This window comes from Solanum pennellii, chromosome 6 (assembly GCF_001406875.1).
Source record: "Solanum pennellii chromosome 6, SPENNV200".
Taxonomy (NCBI): Eukaryota; Viridiplantae; Streptophyta; class Magnoliopsida; order Solanales; family Solanaceae; genus Solanum; species Solanum pennellii.
Window position 1 is genome coordinate 38,598,991 of NC_028642.1, and position 14,626 is coordinate 38,613,616.

The 14,626-nt window shown below is 30.3% G+C and overlaps 2 protein-coding genes and 1 non-coding gene across 3 annotated transcripts; 1 reads left to right on the forward strand and 2 right to left on the reverse strand.

Moving 5' to 3' along the window:
* Positions 1-4,752: 4,752 nt before the first annotated feature.
* Positions 4,753-7,355, forward strand: LOC107022844 (probable inactive receptor kinase At5g58300). Its single transcript, XM_015223423.2, has 2 exons — positions 4,753-6,037; positions 6,498-7,355. The coding sequence occupies exons 1-2, from the start codon at positions 4,810-4,812 to the stop codon at positions 7,055-7,057; spliced, it is 1,788 nt and encodes a 595-aa protein (XP_015078909.2). The 5' UTR covers positions 4,753-4,809; the 3' UTR covers positions 7,058-7,355.
* Positions 7,356-10,642: 3,287 nt separating this feature from the next.
* Positions 10,643-10,716, reverse strand: TRNAI-AAU. The gene has a single exon. It is a non-coding gene; the product is annotated as a tRNA-Ile (tRNA).
* A 367-nt stretch (positions 10,717-11,083) lies between these two features.
* Positions 11,084-13,659, reverse strand: LOC107021312 (methylesterase 17). The gene is made up of 4 exons (XM_015221950.2): positions 13,175-13,659; positions 12,951-13,091; positions 11,670-11,813; positions 11,084-11,602 (listed from the first exon to the last, which is right to left on the reverse strand). The coding sequence occupies exons 1-4, from the start codon at positions 13,445-13,447 to the stop codon at positions 11,318-11,320; spliced, it is 843 nt and encodes a 280-aa protein (XP_015077436.1). The 5' UTR covers positions 13,448-13,659; the 3' UTR covers positions 11,084-11,317.
* Between the last annotated feature and the right edge of the window lie 967 nt (positions 13,660-14,626).

The following is a 14,626-nucleotide window of genomic DNA, read 5'->3' on the forward strand; positions in this document are numbered from 1 at the left end:
CAAGACATATGCAACTGAAACTTTAGCAATATTTAATATCACTACATAAAAAATGAGTATTAGCAATGATTAATTAAAAATTATCGAAAAATATGTATTTTTAGTGATAATTAACACTATATATATATATACATATATATAACCTTAAAAGGCGGATATTTCTTTTTCATGCCTTCTGCTTTGGTATCAAGACATATGCAACTGAAACTTTAGCAATATTTAATATCACTACATAAAAAATGAGTTTTAGCGATAATTAATTAAAAATTGTCGCTAAATATGTATTTTTAGTGACAATTAACACTCTTTGTATATGTTACTAAAGGTTTTAGCGGCATTGAATCTAATGCACTTAACTAATGCCGGTAAAGACTTTAACACTCTTTATTAATGTGTCTATTTATTGCTACTAAAAGTTATTTATTGTAGTGTATGTGAAATAGATGGAAAAATGAAAAGTATTGAATGGATTTTGTTAGACTGTTATATTAAAAAATAAGGGAAAAGGTTAATTAAATGTACTCTTGAACTTTTAAAATGATATGTCAATACCATCCGTTATACTTTTCTTTCATTAGAGCTCTTGCCCTTCAATAATCAATGCACATTTGCCCCTCTCATTTTGCCCCTCCTATTATGGCGCAATGACTCAAACTCAATGTCCTACCCATATAAGGCGTGTTAGACCATAATTTATGAGACTCGAATCCAATCCTTATCATCATGGTGAATCAAAACTCAAATTGATGTCTTACCCTCTTGGTGTGGTAGAACATGAATCTATCATCTTAATCTCAAGCTTTTTTATTATGGCGCATCTGGACTTTAACCTGATGGCTTACCTTTTTTGGTGCGATAGGACTTGAATTCACCGACTTACCCTTAACCAATGATATAATAGACCGAAGTACAACATGACTCACCTTTTGAGTTTTTCAAAATAATAATCAAACTCATGCTACTAAACTTCATATACCTTCTTTCATTTAAGGAATTATGTAGAGCATGACATATTCAATCAGTAGTAGTATATGCCTTTAGTTCCTACTTAATATTAGTAATCGAACATTAATGTATGCTAAATTATAAAAATATTCTAGAAAATATATATCTGGTTTTATGCATATTCTATCTTGATTCTAGTAGTTATCATTTTCCTTCTTAATTCTCATAACGAGATCAATCAAAACTTGAGTTAAACAAGAACTAAAACTTAGTATCAATTGGCTAGAGAGTCGTGTTGATAACTTGTTATAATAAAATATAAGTAATATACTACAATAAATAATATAGACGAAAGATATACGAGGAGTAGAATGTGGTGGTCAGTGAATGCTTTTGAACAGATTTGAAGGTTGAAGGTTGTTTCTGTCTAGCTCAGGAAGCATTGTCTGATGTAATTATAAGAAGAGGGAAGTGACCACTCTGAAGTTCGTTTTCTTTGATTCCAATGACCAATATCATACAAGACGAAAGTCATGAGCGATAGCGAAGATATGTAAAGGTCTTAGATTAGAGTATCAGTGCCCCTCGGAAAAAAGGGAACCAAGCTATTCTTTTTGTTCTTAAGTATAAGAGCAACATTTATGAAGGATGAGAGAAAAAGTTGTTCCAGCGGTACAAGAGTCAGAGTTGGTACTCTTTCTAGATATTGAAATAATGTTCAATCATTCGGTGGTCTTGCGGTCTTGGTGGTAAGGCAATAAGTCGCTAAGAAACTGTTGTTGAAACACTGTGGTAGGGGAGATCATCTCATTCAAATGTCTTCATGTCTGTCATGTGTATCTTTTACAATGATGAATCAGTGAATGAACAACCCTATTTATAGGCTAAAAATTATTCCAAAAATTACTATATTAAGTAAAATAATAAATAGATATATTCTTATCCAAAAGTTTATAAAACCTAAAAAATACACATAAATAATAAATATAAATTAATTGATAAACTCAATAACAATCCACTTAATTCGATGAATTTATAACATAAATGTTTACTTGTAAGTTCTAACATAACTCTCTTTTTTTTTCTTTTAAAAAGAAAATAGTTTATGCACTGTTATGTTATAGTGATCATTGTGATATAATATAGGGCTCTTATATTATTAACTCATACCTATATTTAACATCGAAGATTTTGCGAAGGATGATGAAAATTATTTTTGCAAAAAAATTCAGTCTCTATTTAATTTGGATTCTATCGGTGCTTTATTTCTACAAATTTTTCTTGATACAAAAGATTTTTAGTGGAAAAATTTTCCTTGTTGGAAAAAGTATATTTGGTTAATGTTTATTTAAGGAAAAGTTTTGGACTTTTATAAATTAAAGATCATTTTTTAATACAATATTATTCACAATGTAGAAATTCAAGAATTTTGTTTAAAGGTTAATTATTATTTTTTGAATAGTTTTAATATTTCTTTTATATTAGTTTTTTTATATGTGATTAATAGCAAACTATTAATTCAAATTAAATGCTATAAATATACTTTAATTTAATAGTATTCTTTAGCAAACTATAGTTATTTTTGCCACTCTCCTTGGTGGAATCTCGCTCGCCACTCTCATTTGGTGGCAGTCCCGCTCGCCTCTCTCGCTTTTTATACAAATACAAATGTATAAAATGTGTTTGTGTTTGTATAAAGCGAGAGGAATTGTATAAATACATATATTTTCGTTCCCCTCTCTTCCCACTCCTAGATCTCGCGCTCCACTCTCCCTAATCTCGCTCGCTGCCCTCGCCTCTCTCGCTTATACAAACAGAAACGAAATGTATAAATTGCGTTTCTGTTTGTATAAATTGAAGAAAATTGTATATACACATGCAAATACATAGATTTTCCTCCTATACAATTATAAATTATACAATAAAAATACACCCCTGCCCAGTTTCTTATGCCTTTCTCTCTTTCTCGCTTTATACAAATTCAAATTGTATATAGTTTCTCTCTTTCTCGTTTTATACGAGTCGATTCAATTGTATATTCCCCTCCCATGTTTCTTTTGTCTTTCTCTTTTTCTCATTTTATACAAATTCAAATTGTATATAAGCGTCCTATACACTTATAATTATACAATACAAATATTTCCCTGCCCAAGTCCCTTTTGCCTTTCTCTCTTTCTCGTTTTATACAAATTCAAATTGTATATAGTTGTTCTCTTTCTCGTTTTATACAATTCGTTTTATATAATTTGCTTCAACTGTATATGTATAATGAATTATACATCTATATATTTGCTATGAAACGCAATTATGCAAACTTTGTTACAATATACAAATATAAATTTATGTTTACTATATGTGAAAGTTGCCCCTTAATTAAACTATATCAAAATATCATGTTTCTTTTAGTTAAAAGTTTTTTTTGTCGTTAATTTATCGCCACTAATATTTACAATTACTAACTTCAGCCTGACAACTTGTTTATTTTGATCCCAGCAATTTTAATTCAAGCTGACCAGGATAATATAATCATAAGGAATAATGACATCCTTGCCCTTTATATCTCAAACTTGCTTATATAATAAGCTTTAAATTTTGACGTAGTCGTAACATTTACTTCAGCTATATATATACAACCTTAACTCTTTATTATCTAATATTTTTCTCTTCTAACAGTCGAAGAATCAACAGATATGAATTGTGGTTGGGGTGAAATGTCACTATATACATATTGTTATATATTGAACTGAGCATATATATATATATATATATATATATATAATAAACCATGGAAGTGTAAGAGTATTTTTTATGTGTAAATAGTTTAGTTATATATAAAGTCAATGTTACTTCCCTTCCATGTGTATACAAAATCTGTAATAAATATGTTTCAAATCCTCATCAATAACGTGGTACCAAGTACCTACAAGAGGAGATCTCCATAAGGGATTTATCATCCCTTTATTTCTTTTTTTTTTTAATTGAATTGCTTGTTTTGAGTGATACATTTGTAAACAAATATTCAATCTTTATTTGCGTATTTAATGTTTTATGCTCTTTATTTATTGTCATGAACTATTCAAAACTAATAGAAAATTGTACCTTGGTTTTTAAGCATAGATTCACTCTCAAAATATGATGAAAATGAAATTCATTGAGGAAAAAAAGGGTATGTTGTACTCTTCAATTTTACGATATATTTCTCATTATAAAAGTGGGCAATATATACTTCTATAATTACATAAATGAGCCGATTCTAATCATAACTCACGTAAAACGAAATGTCTATAGGGTAAAAAGGTAGTCAAGATATGTGACCATAACTAATTACGATACGTGGAGAGTAGTGAAAATTATTCAAAAGCACAATTAGACAAGACACATGACTGAGTGACGTGTGGAAGGTAATAAAAACAACTACCATACCCCAAAGTTTGAGGATACTTTTATATTTGTGGTATATTACACCGAACATGATTCACTCTGTGAGATTAATTAACACAGGGCCAAGGATTAATTGGAACACCAAGAGGTAAAGTCAGCACTAGCCCTTATGAAACCATCTAGAAGATAACTTTATATAGTTTAGTATAATTTTTCCTATAGCCAACTGTACTTATGATCCAAATATTTAAAAGACTAATTATCATAAGGTTTAGTTCTGGCTTGCCTCTTGCATTCTCAATAATCAATCAATAAATTTCCAGTGCTTACATTTTAAAATTGATCAGGTCTTAAATCATTTCACTAAACATCTTGTGTAGACTGATTAACATTCCTAACACAATGACTTAGTCTGTTTTTCACAAGAGGAACCAACTGATTTTTCTTCATAATCGCGCATTATTTGCATAGCCTGAGTAGTAAATGATAATGAAACTACAAGATTTACGCGCAACTATCTTCTTTCTTCTATCCTTGCTAGCAATTCTTCCTCATATTATTGCTAATCTTGATTCTGACAAACATGCTCTACTTCAATTTGCTGTATCTATCCCACATCTTAGCAAACTCAACTGGAACTCTGCTTTGTCAATATGCAATTCTTGGATTGGGATAACTTGCAACAAAGATGGAACGCGAGTCGTTGCAATTCATCTGCCTGGTGTTGGACTTACTGGCCATATCCCAGCCAACAGCATTGGCAAACTAGATGCTCTTCAAGTCCTTAACTTAAGAGCAAACAATCTAAATGGAAATCTTCCTTCTGATATCCTTTCAATCCCTTCTCTTTACTCTATCTACCTTCAACATAATAACTTCTCTGGTGATATTCCTGTTTCCTTTTCATCAACACTTGGTGTTATAGATCTCTCCTTCAACTCTTTTACCGGACAAATTCCCCCCACGATCAAGAATTTGCCTCGACTCTCCATGTTGAACCTAAAGTTCAATTCATTATCCGGATCAATTCCCAATCTTGATGTGTCAAGGTTGAGTTTTTTGAATTTGAGCTACAACATGCTAAATGGATCAGTTCCATATTCCCTTAGGAAGTTCCCACTTTCTTCTTTTGTGGGGAACTCTAATTTATGTGGAACACCTTTGAGTAGCTGTTCTTCGAGATCTCCATTACGTAAAGGCGACAACTCTAAGAAACATAGTAATGAAATCATCATTGCAATTGCAATAGGTGGTCCTTGTGTGATTATTCTCCTTGTTTTATTCATCTACTTCTGTTATATTAACAAGAAGGTTAATAATAACACAAGCATGGTTGAACAGAAGAATGAGAAGTTGGAAGACTTTGGAAATGGGGTTCAAGATTCAGAAAAAAACGAGCTAACGTTCTTTAAAGGGTGCTCTTATAACTTTGATCTTGAGGATCTGTTAAGTGCTTCTGCTGATTTTCTTGGTAAAGGGAGTTATGGAACTGCTTACAGAGTTTCGTTGGATGAGGTATCGATGATAGTTGTGAAAAGGCTGAAGGAAGTAAGGGTTGTTAAGAAGGAGTTTGAACAGCATATGGATATTGTTGGAAAGATTAAAAGGCACCCAAATATAGTGCCATTTCTTGCTTGTTATTACTCAAAGGATGAGAAACTTCTTGTTTGTGAATATGTCCCTTATGGTAGTTTGTCATCCGCCTTATATGGTATAAGCTGCTTAACTCTTCTTATATAAAACTTCATGTTAGCACAGATCATGTTTGCTGCACATTATGCTATTGATAATTATTCCAATTTCGGCTTTATGCTTACATGGTCTTAGCTTAAATGGAGCGACATGATCAGTGGTGATTCATATAGCCGAGTAGTAGTAGTTGTTTCGTACTGTTACATGATCTTGTTTATAAATATATGCCTAGTGTTAGCTTGTCAACAGCCTTGCATGGTATACAAAAAATTACACTTTTTATTCATATAGCCGAGTAGTAGATGTTGAGCCTCCAATGAGTTCTACGTATTTTGAACCTCCTAAGTGAAAATCCTAGCTCTGTCACTAACGGTATATATTGTTCAACTCTGATTTGCACTGTAGTGTCATCTATCACTTGCTACAGATTATTAATGATTGATGTTTTGGGCTTTATTCTTACATGATATTGGTTATAGCAGGTAACGGAAGAACTCGACTAGACTGGGATACCAGGTTGAAGGTCTGTCTTGGAGCAGCAAAAGGAATAGCTCATATCCACTCTGAAGGCGGAGTGAAATTTACTCATGGAAACATCAAAGCATCCAACATACTTCTTACAAGGGACTTAGATGGTTGCATTTCTGATTTTGGCTTAAGCCCTTTAATGAATCACACATCCATCAAGAATAAGGCTGTTGGTTACCATGCTCCAGAAGTGATTGAAACGCGAAAAGGCACACAAAAATCAGATGTTTATAGCTTTGGAGTGTTGGTTCTTGAGTTGCTCACTGGGAAATCTCCTCTGCCATTGCCAGGGCACGAGGACGTAGTCAATTTGCCTAGATGGGTACGAGCTGTTGTTAAAGAGGAATGGACAGCTGAAGTTTTTGATGCAGTGCTGATGAAGTACCATAATATTCAAGAAGAGATGGTGCATATGCTTCAAATTGCACTTTTATGTGTAGCAAAGGTGCCTGACATGAGGCCTTCAATGGGTGAAGTGATTAAAATGATTGAGCAAATCAAACATCTATAATGAGAGACAACATCTTCCTCAACGAACAAATGATCCATCCAATGCACATTATCATGAATGAACCAAAAAGTTTCGATTGATTTTGGAGATCGAATGCAATAAATATGTCCTTGAATTAGATAGTGTTCTACCACGAGCTCTTCTCCTCGTGCTAGACCAATGCTACAAACACAAGTAACAGAGTTATAACTTGTAGCTAGGAGTCCTAATTGTTGTGTGTTTATATGTATTTCTGTATGCCAATATATCCTCTCATGTTGTATCGAATAATGAATTAGAAAGCATCATTTATTCTCGAGCAAGTATTCTTCATGTTCTAATATGGTATCAGAGCCTTCAACGAACTCGTTCTCCAAGTCATCAATCATGAGAGAACTTGATCATGGCTCAAGATATTGGAATGTTCAATTTGATGAAAGTTAATGATACATACTACCAGTCTAAACTAAGGCCCCAATACACCAAACTGTCCTTTAGTTTGTATAGAATATTAAGGAACAATTTATGTACCTAAAATATTTTATTTAACGGGATAGTTAATTTTAAAATATCTTTCAAGACACAATTTAATTATGGCTTTGATTATTTATTCTTCAACAAAAGGCAACAGATGGTATTTTTCATGTTAGGATAGCTAGAACTAGTTTAATAAAATATACTAATTAAATCAGGTGTAATGATTCTTCAAACCATCCTAAAAATTTAGTCTTATTAATTCTATTACGAAATAATTAGTTAGTGTGGATGTCCACTACTTTAGAAATAAATTCTCCATTATTTTTCACTATTAAGATATTAACATTTCACACCTTCGTAATCTTATCCCCTCGTGATCTTCGTAATTAATATCATGTTATGATAACTTTTTGTATGCTTCTGTGAACACTAAAATAAAAGTATAAAAACTCATATTGTGATCTTGTAGATACTTGAGAAACACTTTGAATTTTTTTTTTTTTAATCTTATGTTGTTCCTCTCCATTTTATTTTTACATTGTGATTTGAGCTTGATTTTACAATATGTTATTTAAGACTCTTCTTTAATTATTGTGATCATGGCATTCAAATTTCAATGAGAGTTTGCAAAGTGGCTAGAAAATTTTCTTTTGTGGCCTCAACTTCTATTGACGTGATAATCACTCATTTGACGGATTCAAGTAGTGCATCTTATAGCTTTTTGGCTGCCATAAGTTAGGAATTCTACTAACTTACTATGATTTTTGTTTATTTCTATCTTTTTAGTAAAAAAAATGCTTAACAATATATAGATTTTTATTTTATTCAAACATTACAAAATTATCTTAACGTTATTTTAACTTAAAAACACTTAAAATAAGTCAATTCAAGTATGCTTTTAAAATTATCTATGATAGGTGAGTAAATCAATATATGCTTCTCCTAAAAACCATATATCAAATCTGTCAATTTCTCCCTAATACTACGTTGGCAATTTTGTTTTCTGATGGCATTTGTTTGGCTTCAAATTATTTTATTATTGTTTTTGTAAAGTCTGCATACATTTTATCTTTCTCAGACCTTTTTGTAGGATTTCACTGGATATTTTATTATTGTTGAGGAAGGTTATTTGCAAGTATATTACATGAATGTTCTGCTTTAGGCATGTAGAATTATAATGATAATTATATCATGGTCCGTATTTATGTACATGATTAGTTGCTTCTTTGAAAGCAATCTTGAGGAATAATAATTTTGTGGATGTGTAACTCCTAATTTCTAATTTTTGGTTAGAAGACCTAAGCTTGCAAGAGGTAATACTTATTAATTGAGTATTGTGTACTCTTATCTGATAATATCTTTTCGGAAAAGGGCCTAAAATACTCTCAAAGTATTGTAAATGGTATAAAATTATTCTTCATCCACCTATTGGGTTCAAAATATCCTTCTCACCTACCTATTGGGTTCAAAATACCCTTGTCATCCATTTTTTGGTTCAAAATTGACCACTTATTTAACGGTTTTATATTTAAACTATTTAAATATTTTTTTAAATATGTGGCGTTCAACTATTTGTTATAATCTTATTAGTATAATTTATAAATTAATCCACTACCCACCCATTACTAATTAAACCCCTCCAAATTAATAAACCCGTCACATTATTAATGCAACAATAGAAAAGCTACTGTCAATTGAGTGTTTTTAAAAATTTGAGGCGAAAATATCTAGAGAAGTAAATTATCATACATTCAAGTGTCTAAATAAAAATTACCAATAAACTTAAAAGTCTGACTATGTTCATCTTAATTATTCTTACGTCTCAATTATGTGATGTTACTTCATAGGTAACTTTTTTTCAAAATATATTAAAGGTTTTAAAATAAATCATAAATATTTATAAAATTATATTTAAAAAAAGTGCATGAATTAATTTGGGATGTATTACTTCTTTATCTTTAATCATAAATTTCTAATACAATCTTGAAAGAGAATCCTATTGAAATTGTCCTCCTAAATAAGCGGCTCAACCTAAATCTAATTGGGCTTCGATTCGGACTCGAATAATTTTGAATGTCATTTTCAGGAATCTATAATTTCATCGTGTTTTAGTAGTGTTTATGACGATTTTGATATTGTAATTGGATTATTAATTGGGTAGGGTTTAGTAGGGGTGGGCATTCGGTATTTCGGTTCGGTTTCGGGTTTTTTTTTCGGTTTTCGGTTTTTGTAAATTGTGTACCGAATACCGAACCAAAATATTTCGGTTCGGTTTGGTTTTTATTATTTCGGTTCGGTTTTGTTATTTCGGTTTTTTTAATGGGCCTGCTTAGTTGGGCTTTTATAAAAATTTACAAATTTTTTTGTTTGATTTTCAGCTTAATGGGCTAAAATAGTTATATCAAAAAGTCTTTTACTTATTAATTTTTTATTTTTATTATAATATTTATTATTTAATATTAATAATTAATATAATATAAATATATATTATAATATGATATATTTCGGTAAACCGAAATACCGAATTACACAAAATCACATACCGAAAACGAACCGAAATACCGAAAAATACAAAAACATATACCGAACCGAAAACCGAAACCGAAATACCAAAAAAATTCGATTCGGTACGGTGTTTCGGTTTTCCGGTGTTTATGCCCAGCCCTAGGGTTTAGTTAGTAATGAGTGGGTAGTGGGTTGATTTATAAATTAAATTATAACCAATAGTTGAAAGCCAAGTATTTTAAATTTTTTTTAAAGAGTTTAATTTTAAAACAATTAAAGAAGTGATTGAAAAGACATTTTGGAACCAATAGGTGGATGAAAGATAATTTTGTACTATTTTTAATACTTCAAGGATATTTTGGACCCTTTTTCGATAACTCTTAACATGTTCTTATAGTTTCTTTAAATGAAATCAAATTTGGTATGTAACAACACATTTGTGACGATTGGATTTTTGTGCTAATCAAATATTGGTGGAGAATTTGTTTTTAGAATAGTGGACATAACAAAATAATACTAATATTGACCTTCTAAGCAAAATAATAAAACAAAAAATACAACGTTTTTGGGTCTATTAATTTACCAATTGAATTTTCACCAGAGTACATGAATCAAGAAAAAAATTGGCCCATGCAGGTCTCGAACCTGCGACCTTCGCGTTATTAGCACGACGCTCTAACCAACTGAGCTAATGGGCCTTGTTGGTGTAACATAGGTAAGAATATATATATATTAAGAGAACTATCAATTATCACTCTTTTATTGTAGTTTTCCATTATAAAAAAGTAGAGAATTATTAGGAGAAGATTCTTAGGACCCGAGTGAAGATTAAATTGATTAATTATATTTCAATTGAAACAGAATTATTAAAAGAAAATAATTATAAAAATATTAACAATTTTGCATCTCAAAGAGCTAGAAGAATGAAGTTTGTAAGAAAATATATTGATTTATTTTTCAAACTTTAAAGCCTTCGTTCAATTAGCATCTTGAAAAATTACTTGTGTTAATGTTATAATGAGAAGAAACAAAATGAGTGAACAAGGGGTTAAGTAGTAGATAAGCTTAGCTTGAACAGTTTCTTATAAATTTAACTTGACTACACATGTTTATCATTGCGCATATGCAAGTAAATAACCACATTGACACTTTGAGCCTATTAATTGCTCAATATTTATTGTCTTTCAATTGTTCAATTCTATTAATACTTAGGGAGTTAAATCCCCTTTGCAAAGAAGAGTAAACCACACTATATATATATAGTATATACAAGTTGGAAGTATATGAGATGAGAGTATGTCAATCAGTATTGCAGCCAATAGAAGAAGCCACCTTACTAAGCAATCCAACTAACAAGAGTGGAGCAGAGAAGAATGGGCTATGATCACTTTCCAATGTGTACACATTCTTTGGAGGCCATTTCTTAATCATTGCATCTTGCTGTTCTGGCTTCACCACTCGATCATACGCTGTTCTTATGTACATTCTAGGCACTTCCTCTGCACCTTCCCCTTCTTTAAATCGAGCACTAGCTAAAGCTTGAATTGGTCCAGGACGCAATAACATTGCTGCTAATGTTGAATCCTGTAACAATAATTTCATTAGAATTAGTTGAGAAACCGTTGAATTATCCTAACTAATGTATTTATACCTCGATTGGACTCATTTGGTAAATGATTTTGCGTTGTAAACTTGTCTTGATGACTGCACTCGTTGGAGGTTGCTCTACTCCTAATCCAAAACTCATCTCATATACATCAATAGCTTCACCAAAATCAGATAAATCTGGAATCCCCTGTTTTAACAAAGATAATAAACGCCTTAATCAATTCACATATCAATGGGGAAAACATAGCCTTTATAGTTTATAATTACAAAAAAAAGTTAAACATGTTCAAACTGAAAAATATTACTACTTATATATCTGGCGTTTATTTCTATTATTAATTATAGATATATATATCATTATCCTTTCAATCAAAACCGCTGATAAAATTTCACCCAAAGTATTTATTTTCCTTTCCTAATTTTAAAAATAAATATATATATACTTCTTTGTGAAATTTATTTTTTATTTTAAAAAAATCTTTTGTTTTAAAAAAACAAATAAATTACGCACTTAATGCGTTGATATTTGTGTAGGATTTTCATTGTATAGTGCGTTTTTTCTTAAAATACAAGAGAAAAAATAGTCATAATATAGAAATGTTCACTATAATTAATCAAAAAAATATATACTTCAAACTCAAAAGGCTTATAATAATAGTGTGAAATAGGAGTAGTTTCCGTGGTCAAAGGGCCCCTAAAGCTAGGAAACAAATACTATAAATTATATTTACAGGGGTCAAATTAGAAAAAAAGTCTAGCACCGATCAGGTGTAGCATAGTAATCAACTAAGCTAATTGAAAATCACGAGATATCAGATTTTAAATTTCAACAAAAATAAATACTTGAATAATTTATTTTTCTTTTTCATATGTCTAACCTTGAACCTAACACGGTTATTAAAAAACTGATAAATGAAGAATAGTCCAGGTAGTAGGACAGGATGATGTAATAAGGCCATAGAAGCAGCCCAAATAAGAGCTCTTACAGGCAGGGAAAGGGCAGGGCCAAGGCCTAGAAGAAGAGAGATTCTGACGGATAATGCCACAAATGCTACATTTAAATATATAATATGAAAGAGACTTATACTATACAAATAGACAATTTTGTACTAATTTTATTTGTATAGCCTGCACGGATGACGCAGATTTCTTATACAACAGCCAAAATATCCTCTCTTCTTTTTAACTTTTTATACAAACATATCTCACCATCCCTCACTCCACCTATAGATTTCTCGTACGAAATATTCAAAATTCATAAACTTCAAATCTCAATTTTGACTCAATTACGATCATGATCAAGGATGGAGAAGTAATAACTTACATCTTTAACATCTTGTTCAGTCACAAATCCATTTCTCAACATAGTTGCTCCAATATACACTGCCATCCTCACTTTTTTGGGAAATTTGTGAGTTGCATCTGTGACACTAAGTCCTCCAGCACTGTGTCCTACCAAAATTACCTAATCATGTGCACAAGTGTTAATAAGTCTGTTGTACGCAGTGTTACCTTAAAATAGATTTAAATAGATTCGTAGGATCGAACCTGTTCATTTAGAGGCAAAGATGATAAGAAATTGATGAGAGGTTGATTATAATCATCAAAGGAAATAATAGTGGTAGGATCATGAGGATGAATTCCAGCACCTTTGAGGTCAAGACATGTAACTTTATAACCTGAAATCTCCATAAGTGACTTGATTTTGTACCAACACCATCCACCTCCACTAATTCCATGTATTAAAACAAAGTGGATTTTTGACACTTCTTCTAAATTTTCTTCCATTTTCTCTTTTTCTACAAAGTACTCTTCTCCCATCTTGGATTTCACAAAAAATAATCTAAGGTTTATATAAATATTATGTATATACTAGTTGGGCTCTCCTTGTTCACTAATTTCAAAGTGGAGAAGGAAGGAAGAAACTTTTTTCCCCTAATTTATAAGTGACATTGTTTTGCTCTTTGTCAACATGTAGTTGGGATAGTCTCTAATGTCATCATATATATATATACTATAATAAATGTATTTTAATGTAATTTGTAAATGTTGATGATTTAGTAGATTTTATCAATGTTGGACCAAGACAGCTGGACAAACCATTTAAGTCAACTTAATTTAAATAGCTTTTAAAATTTTTGAGTTAAAAAAAATTAAATTTATGATGTAATAATATATATACTTCCTTCTTTCTTTTAAATTGTTACAATTTTCTAAATAAGAGTCAAACAGTATGAAATTTGACTAACATTTTAATATAATTTAATTTAGCTTTGAAATTAGTTTAATTGAGTATGAACTTTGACTAATATTCTAGTATAATTTAGTTTAACTTTGAAAATCAGGCAAATTGAGTATGAACTTTGACTAATATTTTAATATAATTTAATTTAACTTTGAAAATCAATCAATTTGGATATGAACTTTGACTAATATTTTAATATAATTTAATTTAACTTTAAAAATCAATCAAAATTGAATATAAACTTTAACTAACATTTTAATGTAATTTAATTTAACTTTGAAAGTTCGTCAAATTGACTCTAAAATGCATCATAACAATTAAAGAAAATGGAAAGAGTATAATTCTACTTGTTATTTCAGTATTTGAAAGAGATAGAATTAGTGCTATGTTGCCTAGACTATTCCCACTTTGTAATGACTCTTAATTATGTTTAATGAATAATTTTTTTACTACCAAAGAATTAATAATATAATCCTAGCTACTTATACTATATTCTAAAATAGATAATTAATTAAATTTTTTCCACTAGAACTAGTTATGTCCAAGAGACAAAGGAGTATACAGACGTGTACTAATTAAGAGTTTTCAATATAATTTAATTTATTTTTAAAAATTAATCAAATTTATTTTTAAAAAACAGCAACATAATAATTATAAATGACATTGTTTTGGTCAAGGAGAGTGAAACTTAAATCAATTCCTATCACTTTTAATCAAAAGTTCCACATTATTTATTATATATATATATATATATA